The 14,941-nt window shown below is 34.6% G+C and overlaps 1 protein-coding gene across 7 annotated transcripts in view; it reads right to left on the bottom strand.

Annotated features, from left to right (window-relative positions):
- Positions 1–14,941, bottom strand: part of LOC106458829 (calpain-B-like) — a 78,682-nt gene that overhangs the window by 25,130 nt on the left and 38,611 nt on the right. For all 7 annotated transcript variants that reach the window (XM_022385169.1, XM_013918379.2, XM_013918380.2 and 4 more), the window contains exons 3-6: positions 13,976–14,045; positions 10,173–10,425; positions 1,296–1,464; positions 1,010–1,090 (exon numbers count right to left, since the gene is read on the bottom strand). In XM_022385169.1, the coding sequence (XP_022240877.1) occupies positions 1,010–1,090; positions 1,296–1,464; positions 10,173–10,425; positions 13,976–14,045 (573 nt within the window). The remainder of the gene's footprint in view (positions 1–1,009; positions 1,091–1,295; positions 1,465–10,172; positions 10,426–13,975; positions 14,046–14,941) is intronic.

The following is a 14,941-nucleotide window of genomic DNA, read 5'->3' as shown; positions in this document are numbered from 1 at the left end:
AAAAGTGTAAGTGTTATTTTCTGTAGTATGGTATTTTATCACATACATTTGTAGTGTTGATCAAAACTTACCAGCACTGGTTCCACACTGCAAGTAAAGAATTATGAGGATGTATTTCATTAACATTGACAGTTTAACTTCAATACAATGAATGTGTTGAAATTCTTTTGGTCCTTACAATACTAAACCCAAATGATTGTGATACACTTACAGCTGGTTGGTCACAATGTCCATAATATTATTAATGTATCTATCATCCTTGTACCATGCAATTCTAATTACCCAAATATGCTTCTTCTCAGTAAAACTTTTTTTAAGAGAAACAACATTCAGCTAACTTCTGATATTATGACTTTTTTGTCAATTTTTGTACTAAATAAATTCAAATCACTGAGTAGAATAGTTCTGTACTAAACAGGACAAGCACACTGGCAACTGTTTCATATAAAGTATAGTACATTAAGCCACATTCAATGTATTCAGAATTAAAAGTTATTAACTACCACAGTTACATTTAGAAATATATATGTATCTGTTTACAAGCTAATCTAAAAGAAATTAAGAGAGCAAAAATAATAGTTGACAAGCAGCAATAATTACCATATTATCCAATTATGATTAGAGAAACTTTGTCACAGCTCCAAATGAAAAACTTACATCTACTTAAGTTTTCTATATTTTTTTCCTAATTTGATAATGTGTAAGTCAACTAGAATGTAATTTGTAAAATTTATCATTATTATTAATGTGTTGTAAGAGAAACACTACATTTACTACAACATATAGCCAAGTAAGTGTAACTACATTATATCCATTTGCAGGATTTATCCACCTAAGGTCCCAGACAAAAAACTGTCTTTCAATACAAGACATTAGGAAAGTAACACCAAAACACTATAAGCATATTTCAACACAACACATTCTTTCTTAGAAAGTTACATGAAAATTCAAAATAAACTATTTAACTTATGTTCAAGGCTCAAACATAAAAAAACAGCAAAAAACTCACCATGCGAATGGCTGTGATACTATAGGCATGACCACAGATTAAACCATTTGATAGTTCCATTTCTGTGATTTGTTGATTAGGCTGATAAAGGAAATGAAAAAATATATATATAATTGGGTCTGTTATGACATAAAAAGACATCTAGTCATTTAGCTAAAATATATATTCCGCAGAATATAAAAAGCATTAAAACTAATAAACATGTATCAGTGTTCTATTTTGGTTGTGGGAGAGTGTTTGTTTTATTATCTAGCAAAATATGACATTTTGTTTTTGTTACAGCTACCTCTATGGAACAACCCATCAGTGACCATCTTTCATAAGCCTTCAGCATAATTTTTAACATGTTAGGAGGGGCTTTCTTCAACTCAAAAGATTCTGTCACTCCTCCAGTGAAGTCTTCCATAGCCTCGCATGTTGTTCCTCCTTTAAGAGCTTCATAGGATCCATGCAGCCTAACATGCAGAAACAAAGCTGTATTTATCATAATCAAAAATCTTTTAAAAAAAGTATCTGAATGATCTCTGTTCAACTTCATCAAACTTTCTGTTACTCAACAAATATATCTGCATCTATATTAATAACCATAGAAAAACTTTTAGCAGAGATATAGCCATTAATAATTGTGCATATAATTATCTCTTTCTTACTTTATATTTTAAATTGTAAAAAATCCATATCAACTAAATTTGATATATTTGTTAATAGTTGCTTCAAAGAGCTTTTGTCAGAATTAACTGATGACTAGTTCAAAAAGTAAAGGCAACAAGAGTTTCAAGTTTAGGAGTTGTACCTTTCTTTTTATCCACAAAGTTTTTTTGTAACTGATAATTGTGAAAGTAGGTTGATGAGTTACTTAGGTCCTTCTATTCACAAGAATGTAGTGACAAAAAAATCGAGTCTTAAAAAGATTACTTATTATATTTACTACAGTCAACTTGGCTCATTCTCCAAATGGATGATGTATTGTAATTGTTATGAAACACCTGTTGAAGGTTTTAAAGAAAAACAGATTTAATAATTTTCTCTATAACAGTAAAGTAAATTATTTTTTCCCTTTATGCACATAAAACTATAAAACCAACTTAACAAAATTGGGTGTATAATAAAAAGTGCCTGGAAGAGCTTCTGACTGAATTACTTTAAATCTCAGTGAAAGATTAACCCTATGTAGTGGGTAGGGTTTGTCAAAGTGTGCATGCCACACTTTTTACACTGTTCCATTCAACATATTCTGTGTTTGATGTCAGAGTTATCAACTATTTGTTTTACCCTATATTGCCGACATAGTGATAATTCATAATAAGGGAAGGTAAGTACCACATACAATACACAAGGATACTGAACAACTGTAAATATGTATTTCAGAAGTTCTAGAAGTTATGCAAATGTAATATGCAAACTGTATGATGGACAAATACTTTTGTAACACATCTAATTTTTTATGTACAACAGACTTGTACAATTCATTTCATTGCTTGCCACATTACATGTTGATACACGTAGTACATTTGGAATTATAGTCAACATTCCCTCTTCAGTACAGGGTCGGTCCAATGTGCACATTCAGTTAAGATCAGCGTAAATTTCAGTTTTAGAATCTTGACGCTTATTCTCCACTGCCATCTCTCTAATAAATGATAACAGGTGGTAGTTGCTGTACTTTGAACTTTCTATAAGACAACTGTTTGGAACAGACTACAAAATACACGTATTTAATAACTGCTATCAAATACAGTCTTGCTCAATAGGTTATAATAAGAATTTTAGATACTAATTAAGAAATATTTTGAACATTCACAGCCTTCTTTACACACCCATTGGAATACAATATTGACACTTGGTGGCATATTTAGGATTTTAACTTCGGGGAGAGCAATTACAAAATTAAGGAGACCCCCAACCTCTAACAACTGTATCGTAGTACTTGAAAAAGTGAACTAATTTCAGAAAATTTTTTTATAGGATAGGCATATTCTGGAAAACATGGGTGATTTCAGTCGGATTTTACAAATCTAGTCTCACAACCGTCAAGTTTATCATACATGCTTCTCTTCTCATGGAACTAACCTACAGAAGCAGTTAAGTACTGATTTAAAAAATTGTTCACTATACATTTATGGTTTGTACTCGGGTTAAGTTATAATTTCTACATTATTTATAATTATCTAGACTTTTAAAGCAAACTTGGCAAATTTGAGCCAAATATTCTATTGAAAACATTTTGTTCTATCATAACTTCCAAAACAACCTATACATCACCAATCATAACAAAATGAAATTAACACATTAGGTGTACACTTTGCGAATTAGGTTCAGTTGATCCCTGAAATTGCCATTCGTCTCTTTTTACCAACGCCTTGCGAGGGTTTTGCAATCGGGTCTGTGTGTGTGTGTGTGTCTGTGTTTCCACACGCGTATCTCGAAAACTAATAAATCGATGTACACAAAATTTTACACAAGATGAGAATTAGTGTGGGATAGTACTCTCCAAATTTGATCTGGATCCAAATCCGGATTCTGAAGCACTTTGAACCACTTTTAATAATAGGGAGATAGGGAATTTTCATGGTTTTCGGTTAATAACTTAAATTTACCTTTGTAAAATGTGATCGGATTTGTACCAAATCTCTTTAAGGTAGGGACTCCTCATCAGAGTACACAAAATGATCTGGATCGTTGATCATTCTGGAGTTTTTGAGTTTTCGAGGTGAAATTTTACGCTATCCAATATAAATGCATGCAACCTTGAAAAGGCATGATGGGTCGAGGGTAAAGAATCTGTGTGATTGTTCTTGTTATGTACTACAAAGTGATCTATGACATCTTCTCTGTTACATGCGAAAAACCATTAAGCCTCTTCATTCCCATCGCAGATATGTTTTAAAACGTATTAAGCAGCTTAAAGACCACTAAACTTTGCATGTTGTGTTTATGTTTGTTTTTTTAATTTTGCGCAAAGCTACACGAGGGCTATCTGCACTAGCCGTCCCTAATTTAGCAGTGTAAGACTAGAGAGAAGGCAGCTAGTCATCACCACCCACCGCCAACTCTTGGGCTACTTTTTTACCAACGAATAGTGGGATTGACCATCACATTATAACACCCCCACGGCTGAAAGGACGAGCATGTTTGGTGGGACGGAAATTCGAACCTGCGACCCGCAGATTGCGAGTTGAGCTCCCTAACCATCTGGCCATGCCAGGCCGCGCATGTTGTGAATGGAATTGTAAAAAAATAAAAATCACTTATGAATTGACGAATAGAGATTTTTGTTGCAAATATCAAAAGTCCTTTATCTATCTGACTTTCCGATCTCTATATCACTTTGCTTTCTAACTACTCCTATGTGATGTACCAAGTTTAATGTAAAGTTTACAGTAAACTATACTTATGGTAAAGCTGTCGTATAACAGAAGAACAACAGACCAAAGTACAGACAGTGGCAAAAAAAATGGAAACACCAATGTAAATCCACTTAATAGGGTGTTGGGCCACCACGTGCGGCCAGTATGCGCCATGGCATAGAGTCTACCAGTGTCTGGAATTCTGCTGGAGGAATACAACACCACTCTTTCACGAAAAAGTCAATCAACTAACGTCTAGTTGATGTAAGTGGAAAATGCTGTCTCAGGCATCTTTCCAGAATATCCCATACATGCTAGACTGGGTTCAGATCTGGTGACTGATATATGGATAATGTCAGTGTCATGCTCCACAAACCATTGGGCGACTACTTGTGCTCTGTGGGCAGGGGCATTGTCATCTTGAATGACACCCCTCTCTGCAGGACAGAAATGCTGTAACATGGTGTGAAGATGATCACTCAGTACCATTAAGTAATGATTACACCGACCTTGCCTTCTAAGGGTATAAGTTCACCCAAACCATGCCAGGAAAATGTGACCCACACCATTACAGAACCACCAATGCTGCAGAGTTCTTTAGGTTGGCACCACACGTGCACTCGTCCATTTGTCGAAAACATGGTGAAGGATAATTCATCAAACCATATCACATTTCTCCACTGCTCAGTAGTCCATAGCCTGTGATCTTTGCACCACTGGACGCACAACCGTGCATTGTAATGTGTGTTAAGTGGTTTGTGCACAACAACTCGATTATGAAATCCCATTTTGTGGAGTTCTCGGTGGACCGTTTTTGATGAAATTGGCTGCTCTCAATTTGCAGTCAATTGATTTGTGGTTGCTCACCTGTTTTCCCTTGCAATGTGAATTAATGCACGGACATCACGATCCTGGAGTATGCGCTTCTGCCCACTGTTGCCCTTTGCTGGTGATGTCTTTTCCTCCGAGTTCCATACTAACATCACCTTAGACACCGTTGCTCATGAAACATCAGCAAGTTTAGCTGTCTCGGTCACTGAAGCTCCCGCCAAACGCGCCCAAACAATCACCCCTCTTTCAAATTGATTATAGGCAACCAGGCCTGTTCAGTATTTTTATACATGACCCTATGCATGCTGGGATGTTATTTGCTTAATTAATGTACGAGCCACACCTGTGTGGTAGCCTCTGCATTGCGTATACTTGTTGTCCCTCATTTATCTAGGTCTTTCCTTCTTTTTTTTGCCCACTACCTGTAAGTATTATATTTCTGTTTTTACTGTTATATAAGAAACTAAAATGTAGAAATGAAAACTTATTAGGTTAAATAAAAATAAATAAATAATTTCAAAAAGTTTAATAAAAAAATTAAAATTTGACAGCAAGGTTTGCAGCAGATTTCTCCTGAATTTACATAACTGTTTTAACATCTTCATGAAATCAAGGTCTTTTCAATTAACTCTACTTGCTCAACATTAATTAAACAGGTTATCACGCTCATCTTATCTAAACAGTTTAATCTTGTCAATCTGGCCAAGCGTTCACCCCTGTCACACCAAACATGCTCGCCCTTTCAGCCGTGGGGGCGTTATAATGTGACGGTCAATCCCACTATTCGTTGGTAAAAGAGTAGCCCAAGAGTTGGCGGTGGGTGGCGATGACTAGCTGCCTTCCCTCTAGTCTTACACTGCTAAATTAGGGACGGCTAGCGCATATAGCCCTCGTGTAGCTTTGCGCGAAATTCAAAAACAAAAAACAAACCAAGCGTTCACCCATCAGCTCGCTAATTGATTACAGACTGACCAGTGTGCACAGTTCGAATTTCTCACCTGCGACTCATATTGGAATTCCTAGGTTCAATGAGAAGAACGGAATGATCTTTCAAGACTGCTCATATTATACCCACATTAAATATTAGTAAATAATGACAAAAAATGTCGCTAAGACATAATTAACAAATATCAGTATATATAAATCTAAGGTCTAATGTGGATCTAAACCTAAAATGTGACGCATTAAAAAAACAATTGAGTGTCTTTAATTGCAATTACTAAATATCTGTATTTTTGAGTTAATTTAAAACATGTTTGTTTTCATAATCGGAAGAAGATTGTCTGATCTGAACAATTCTACAGATTGGGTATGTCACATTAAAACTACTTTGTAAGCTTCGCCACTCCATTAAAGTCCACGACCTCACGTCCAGATATGCTCTATTTGATTATCATACATCTTTACAATAGACTGCAGTTTACATTGAAATGCAAAAGGTTTCGTCGTAAGGCTCTGTTGTCCAAACCATCCCACTCCTCCCTGCTTGCTAGTATATGAGGAAGACAATCTCCTAATGCGCGTTTCAATAGTTAGATCACCTAGGAATCCATAGGAGCTACGTTTGGTGGCTTGAGTGTTATGTCTTCGTATGGAATAGTATGAAAACCCGTTTCATTCTCCAGCTGCATGAGGTATGCAACGGTTGACTGGAAGTCTTATCTTGGTGAAGCCGTACCCTTTTGACCTACTTTCCAAATGGAGATCTGTTTTGTTACGTATTGTTGCCTGGGGCACGTGGTCAGATTTTGCCACTTACTTTTGTGTTCAAGGCTTCTTACCTGTTACAAGACGCCACACTTTGCTTACCACGTCTGGAGTTTGATTTCTTATGGATATCTCTCTGGATGGGCTTGATGCCACAAAGAGATCCATACTCTCTCTCTCTCTTTTTTTAAATGTCTTTTAGCGCAAATGATATCCCATGTTGGAAATTCGAAATCCCCGATCAGAATGCATCTTTATGATCTGGATGTATGAACATTTTGCATTCAAAATAACTATTACATATTCTTCCTAAAAACGTCCAATTTTCGCTAACATTAAACTACCTACAAAACGCTAAACAATCCCAAAATGTAGTTCTGATACATTCATTCCACCGCGACTTTATATCGGCTGTGGCTGTGACGTAGCTTGCTGATTTACATATTCAAAATAACGCCCTCATACATGTATAATACATATTCTCGTTTGTTTGTTGTTGTTTTGTTTTCATAACGTCACTAATTTCTAAGACAACTGTCTTGACATTCACTATATATGATTCAGTACAAATAAAACTGAGTTCGTTGACCGATAGGCCATGATTGGCTGAACTGATACATTAATAAATATATACATAATGGCATGCTTTTATATTATTATTATTATTTTGGAATGCTGGTGTGGAAAAAAAACTTCCTGTTGTTAATCTATGTAACAGGATGTATTTGTTTACTGTGTACTGTTTAGGGATTAAGTTTTTATTAATTTATAAATGTAACGAAAATTAGGTTATTGTGTTGTGGCAATTCAGTATTATATCTGCGCACAATCACCAGATTTTCGCAAAAAACAAAAGATTCGAATATTTAGTATGTGGAAGGAAAAAAGTGCAATAATCTGTTGTAAGTAGTTTGAAAAAGACAAGACATGGTGTTGAAGTTTGAAGCAATAAAATAAGACACTTTATTTACTGAAGAATCGAAGGTTGGTTGATCTTGCAGTTTGTAGGGGATATTGTGTTAAGTTTAACTGAAAAGTAAAATGAACTGAACTTAAAGGTTAAGTAAACTCATAGGGTCAACAGACGTAATAAATAAAAGATTAACGCATGGGCAAAACATCACCAGCAAGTCTTGGCTCCTTGAGGATAAAAAACTTGACAAGTCTGTATTCTTCAAAAATTATAATCAATTTGGTTTGAAAGAGCCAAAACTATATTCACAAAGTTTCTCACTGTAGCCGGCCAATCAGAAAACAGGCAGTGGAGGCGGACATATTTCATATCTCTGTTCCATGTGACAATCGCAAAGGTAGCCAGCGATACAAAATGTTAAGCAAGACACAATGCAACTATCCCATGAAACAACAGATGAAGTACTTAACTAGTCAAGCTACAAAAAGTGACACCTCAGGCTAAATGTTGCACACGATCTCTAAAATTAGGAATTAGGATAAATGTAAGAATTTTGTAGATAGGAAATATATTTTTAGAAGATTAAGGTGTGTAATATTTGCATACTACATTGTATATACTCACTGTTTGTGCACCAATAAACATTGAGTTTTCTAGTTTGAGAAGCGTGGGATTAACACGTGCAGTAATATTTGTATTGTTGATTACAGTAAGACATACCTTGTGGTTACTTGCTTTCCCAGGGGGGTGCACAAAGGGGTAGAGCAGGGGACCGCTCCCCAATAACTATATGTATAGGGACTTGGTCATTTTGGCGAGTGTAACGATGTTTATTTTCATGCATATTATTTATATGCTTGTTTTAATATGGTTTATACATACATACATATAATATATGTGTTTAATGTGCCTCCCCCCTTCCAATAGCGGTCAAATTTAAATTCCTGTGCACAGCCCTGCATTCCCCAATTTTTGATTTGAGACATGTTTTACATTTTTAGCATCATGGAAATGACGCTGTGGATGTGAAACTCTTTCTGAAGCATCTGGGAAAATAAAAAATATAGAAGTGTGTTAAACGTTATAAAGAAAAACTCGACCAATTAAAGTATTTCTTCAAGTGAATTGAAGGAGTATTGGTCTAAACAAATATAGTCTACTGAGACTATACAGATATATTTGATAATTATTACAGGTGTGGTATTTTCAAGTAAAACAGATTTCCCTACGAGTAGCGGACAGTTAACTCAGCAATAACAGGAGATTCAATCAAAAAATAATGTGATTAATAATTCTGTAGTTGATAACTTGACTGAATTTCGAGTTGCGTGAGAAATAAAGAAATTGGACACATTTAAAAGACAGTGAAAATAATCTTTGTTTAGACACAATAAAAAGAAAACAATGTGTGTGTCTGCATAGATAAGTGAACAACCCCCTCTATTGAATAATTGAACAGCTTTTCATCCCTAAAAATGAATCACTGCTGAATTAGTCACGACGAAAACCAAGTAGAACGGAAGAAAGAAAGCTTGGTTGAATTCAACAGGTAAACTCGCTTTCTTTGTACAGTCTGCAGCATCATCTCCTGACCTTCGTTCCCTCACAGCTTTGGCAGGCTGTTGCATTCAGTCAAAGTCTTGATCAGCCAGCAAAAGATATTCCAGTGCCAATCCTTTTAACCCGAATAATACACATATTACTACAAAATCTCTGCAGATAGAAGATACGTCGCCAAGTTACAGAGAATAAAGAAACAAAGCAACAAGAACAAGGTTATCGTAACATTTGTCTGGACCACATGTTGCCGCGATTACAGCACGAAAGCTAAATAACCGAAAAATTGTTAAAATATCTCTGTTACTAAAGAAGGTAAAATATATAGATATGTCTGCATATCACACAACTATCCCAAAAGACATGCTTCAAGTACAGAAAAAAATTTATCATTATTACACAGGGAGATGTTTTTACAGACATTTTTATATTTGACTTTACAAGCAGTAAATCTGGCTCTCCTCCTCTCTGCCAAAGTCCCTACCATAATACAGAAGCATCTCTTGGACTATATCTCACAAAGAGCACAAAAGATAAATAGTCTAGAGGAATCGAAGATACAAATCACCACTGCTTACGCAGTGATTAAATCCTGGTCACGGAGTTATATAAAGGCTATAAAATCTGACAGCAGAATAGATGAATATCAATTCTTTAAAATTCCGATTAATACGAATAAGAAACTATTTGGTAATTTACAAGAAAATCACCATTTGTTATTTCATTTCTATATGGTTGTCCTTAACGTGCAGAAAGTGTCTACAGACTATTTAAAGTAAAAGTTTATTGTACTACTAGTGGTACTTACTTTGCGTATGCTTTCTCTAGAAGAGCACTCCAAAATTCATTCTTCTCAGTGGAGTGCATAAATACAAGACGCCCCCTATAGGTAGGCAATAGGTCATCAATTACAACATCAATCCAGCGACCATACTGCCAGAATCGGAAATGGAAAATACCCGCGTAGTCACTACTAAAACTTTGGTCATCTGGCACTACCTGGTAGAAAAGTCCCTGATTCAAGGTTAAGTTAGCCACAGCAGCTAATAACCAACAATCACCTGAAAGTTATGACATTTCAATTATAAGCTCAAGTTAGTAATGTTAAAATACATTATTTTCATTTGTTAAATATCATTGTAATAGACAATTCTCACCTCTTAATCAATCTGTTCTCTGAGATATAACAGGAATGCATTTAAATTGTTATTAGCTATATTTTTAATGCTGTAATTTAGATGTTAACTAGTAGGTACATGACGTTAAGATAAAAAAGTTTAATAATGTAGGCTTAGAAAGTTCTAAAAACTTTGACGTCAGATTATTTATTAAATTCGAGAGTATGCTATAAATACGAGGTCTAGTGAAGCATAGAGAAGATAGATAGTTGTTTCTAGCCAGCAGAGTGAATCAGTCAGTGTGTTTTAATTTCAGTCCGAGTTTTGTTTTTAGTTAAGTTTTTGGACCTGTGTTAGCTATTGTGTGTAGTGAGTTTATTTTTACGTTAGTATAGTACAGTTAGCATTACTATAAATGTGGCATACAAGTTACAGCAGTGTTCAAGCTGTTAAACGTTAACGAAGAATTAAACTAATTTATTATTGTTACATGGACTGAACTTTGAAATATTTTCTCCAGATAATTTAAAACCCCAACGAAAGAACAATATTACAACAATATGTGTATTTGTGTTATCTACATGCTTCATGTTTGTTAATTGGTATGGTATCAAAATTATGTTTCCAAGTTTCTTCTACTTTACACTGAGATTGCCAAAGAATATTTCGATAACATATTCGTTTCTTTTCTTCAAAGTCATATTTATAACTCTGTGATTCGTAATGAGAAAAGCATAACTTGAATAATTGAAAAATATTAACCATTAAAAAAATGAGAAACACACCAAAAATCACATCTGTTCATCATCCGATTCGTTTTTCTTTTGTAGCAATGATCTTACCAAACTAATAATATAATTTGGAAAAACGAGGTTGCACTTTCCTCAGTCAGCTCTACGTGGCTCCCTCTATCCAGGGTACAATAATTTGATCGTTTAAAAAATTTTCTTTCTGAAGATGCAAATATTGAAAATGTTGTTTACAAGGAGGTTTTGTAAACAATTTTTCCAAACTGAATTTGATAGTCCTTAGTTTTAGACCGAGGCTTGAACTACCAGAACTCTATATATTTTGTCAAATTTCAACACGTTCTACTAGCAGAATAATATAACTTGGGAAAATGGACGTCTGTCCATCCATTGCCCACGAATACAAAGAAAAAAAAGCAATATACAAAAAGCAATAATATGTATATGTGTAAGGCCTACTAAGAGTGACTCTTATGGATGCATGTTAATTTCCGTGTGTACATGTTGTTAGAATTTGACAAAAACACTTTTCTACTACAAGATTTTTAAATTATAATTTTCTTGTAATGATGTAGCATCAAGTGATCTTTCAAAGCCAGTTTTCAGAGCACTGTTCATGTGAATTTATGCTATAGTTTTATATTTTAAGAAAAATATAAGTGAACATGCTTTTTTTTCGAGTTTCAAATAGGTATATTGTGTAATTTTCTAAAATTTTGTTTAGAATTTCAAGGTTTTGTTGAATTCTGTTAAGAAGTGTGACTAATTCAAACCTTTGATGGAAGGATGTTTTAGAGTCATTCTGCTGTTAATGAGTGCATAGATAGAGATGACTAATTAACATCTTTCAAGATGGGTGAGTACTCACAGTACCAATATTTCCAGAGATGGTTTTTGCTTTTAAAAGAACCTTTCAAAAGAGCATATCTTGGTGGCGGAATATTCCATTTTGTATGGTTATGTAAGAATGTCAATTGAGTGAAATACCGCAACTCTATATATTTGGTCGAATTTCGACATGTTCTACTCGTATTATTTTATTCTTATTTGAATCTTTCGAACGAGAGAAATGAAAATATTTAGTAATTTATAAAACAATCGCTGTTTGTTTTATTGCAATGCCGTATAATTAAACTTAACATGCAGAATATATCTATGGAATATGATTTAAAGTAAGAAATAAGTAGTTCAGTTCCTGTAACATTTTAGCTAGACATTTAAATTAACCACATAATCCCTAAATACAACAGCTTTCAGCTGGATAGCGGAATTGTGACTCAAGACTCGAGACGACCGAAAGGCCAACAGAAAAGGCTGTTTTTTGAGTAATCCTTGAAAAACAATAAGTGGGCGTTTTGCTGAGTTATTTTTAACTTGAATGACATCTTATGTGATAAATGGGCTAAGCGATAAGTTCAGAGACCACAACGTTCTAATTTGAAACTGATGAGCCCTTTCAACTATGGGGGTGTTATATTGTGACGGTCAATCCAATTAGTCCTTGGTAAATATCAGCCCAAGAGTTGGCCGTGGGTAGTATTGACTTCCCTCTAGTCTAACAGTTCAAAATTAGGGACAGCTAGCCCTCGAGCAGCTGTGCGCAAAAATTCAACAAACAAACAAGTGGTATGCAACAATGAAGCTTGTTCTACGTTCATGATTATATTCTAACTAAATATCGTCATTCTCTGCTGTATAATGACGCTACTAACAGCTGTGTGAAGGGGTCATACACTAAAGAAAGAGTAGGGTAAAACTAGAAAGATTCTCTGTAAGCATCAGAAGACTTTTAAAAATAGTTCGACATTGCGAATTTCTTTATGACAGTCATAGAGCGCACGAACTAATGGTTAGCTTCGCCCCCTTTTTATTTTAGAAGCATGTTGAAGCACCTACTTGCTAACTTATTTTCGTTCCCACAAGCAGGTTCACACTCCGTTAAACTTTTTTTTTTTCAACTTCGAATAACGTTATGACAGGATATGCCATGTGTATAGCTAACATAGCTATGCACAAAATTGGATTTGACATGTGTATTGGAGTAGATAAAACTCACAACTCTAAACACAAGATATTAGTATATTGAATTTATTTTATGTTTGTCCTTTTTCAACAACAAAAAAACAACTAAGGACGTCTCATTTTCTTGTAACTAAAAATTACATGTTATTGTTTGGATGAGACCATTCATTCTCTATGTACATTATATAGAAGGTGGGTGATTTTTTCATAGTAGGATTAATTGCAATATTGATAATACTCTCGTTTCTTATTGTTATTTTCATGTATGTGTGCAAATAATCGTCCCTCACTGAGTTCGCGGTGAGCTTGACGGCTTATGACGCTACAGTTCGGGGTTATATTCCTACGGTGCCTACAGCGCAAATAGCCTACTTTGTTTAGTTTTTGCGCATAAATCAAGCAAAATAACGAAACAATATGATTGTTATTATGAGCCTTACAACAAAAATCATGAACCCACAAACAATTTCGTGCCTAAGTAGTTTAAGAAAACGTGTTTAAAAAGCCGATTGGGTAATTCTAGGGTTAAACACATACAAATCGTATAGTTCCCTAAATATCAAAATCTTAAGACATCAAATTAGTTTAGTATGTTGAAAAAGTTTAAAAATCATAAAATAAAGAACACGCTAATTTTTAAATACACAAGATACTTTCTGTCATCTTAAAGTTATCATTTAATCCAACAAGATGGACTAATAACTAGTAACTAATTAACTTACCAAGCTCTCCCTGGACAACATCAAATCTAGTGGCGCCCTCGTGAAACAACACTGGATCTTCAGCAAGTTCCTTAATACATACGAGCGTTAATTTAGTAGTTATGTAAGCAAAATGATAAAGAGCTCGTTAGGGCTCGTTAAACAACATTGAAAGTATTATTCTGCGTATATACTGAGCATCAGAAAACTAAAAAATAAGAAATAAAATAAATAAATGTATTTGGCAAAGCGCTGATGTACATTATTACTATTATTACAATTCACGCAAAAAATAAAAGTGCATTTAATCTTCACGTATCTAAAAGTTTAATAATCAATTAACTTAAAGCAGAACTGTATCGCTATCACTCAAGCATAAGTCGTAAAATAAGATTCTATGAAGCACTAATTGAACACGAGTTCCGTGTTGATTAGTGAGGGATAACATAAATCCGTTGCGAAGTGGGACTTTTAACCGGCAAAAACATTTATTACAGTTTAGTTCATTTACAACTTCTACTGAACACTACCTGGTGTTATCTGCCTTTTTCACTCCACGGACTAGCAAAATTTTTGTTAGAAGTTAGCTTGTTTACAGCTTCTACTAAAATTTAACTACTGGATGTTTCCACCCCTTTCCAACCTATGAACCGTCAAAACCTTTGTTTTTAAAGTAACTGGTTACGGACCGTTAAGGGTCAATAGGCTTATAGTTATGTTTCCTAATTTAGCTTGGTCATTATTCGTTTGAAGTTAAGCACAAAGCTACACAATGGGCTATCTGTGCTCTGCCCACCACGGGTATCGAAACCCGTTTTCTAGCGTTGTAAGTCTGTAGACATATCGCTGTGCTACTGGGGAACTAGCTTGGTCAAGAAGCTCTGAAGTAGAAATATGTATGTTTGTTAGTATTTAAGCACAAATCTGTCAAATTAGTCTTCTCCAGTCTTCGTCATATTTACATTTCAAAACGTTCTAATCTTCTGG

This window comes from Limulus polyphemus, unplaced genomic scaffold (assembly GCF_000517525.1).
Source record: "Limulus polyphemus unplaced genomic scaffold, Limulus_polyphemus-2.1.2 Scaffold520, whole genome shotgun sequence".
Classification (NCBI taxonomy): domain Eukaryota; kingdom Metazoa; phylum Arthropoda; class Merostomata; order Xiphosura; family Limulidae; genus Limulus; species Limulus polyphemus.
Note: the sequence above shows the minus strand (reverse complement) of the source record. Positions and strands in the feature narration are given on the sequence as shown.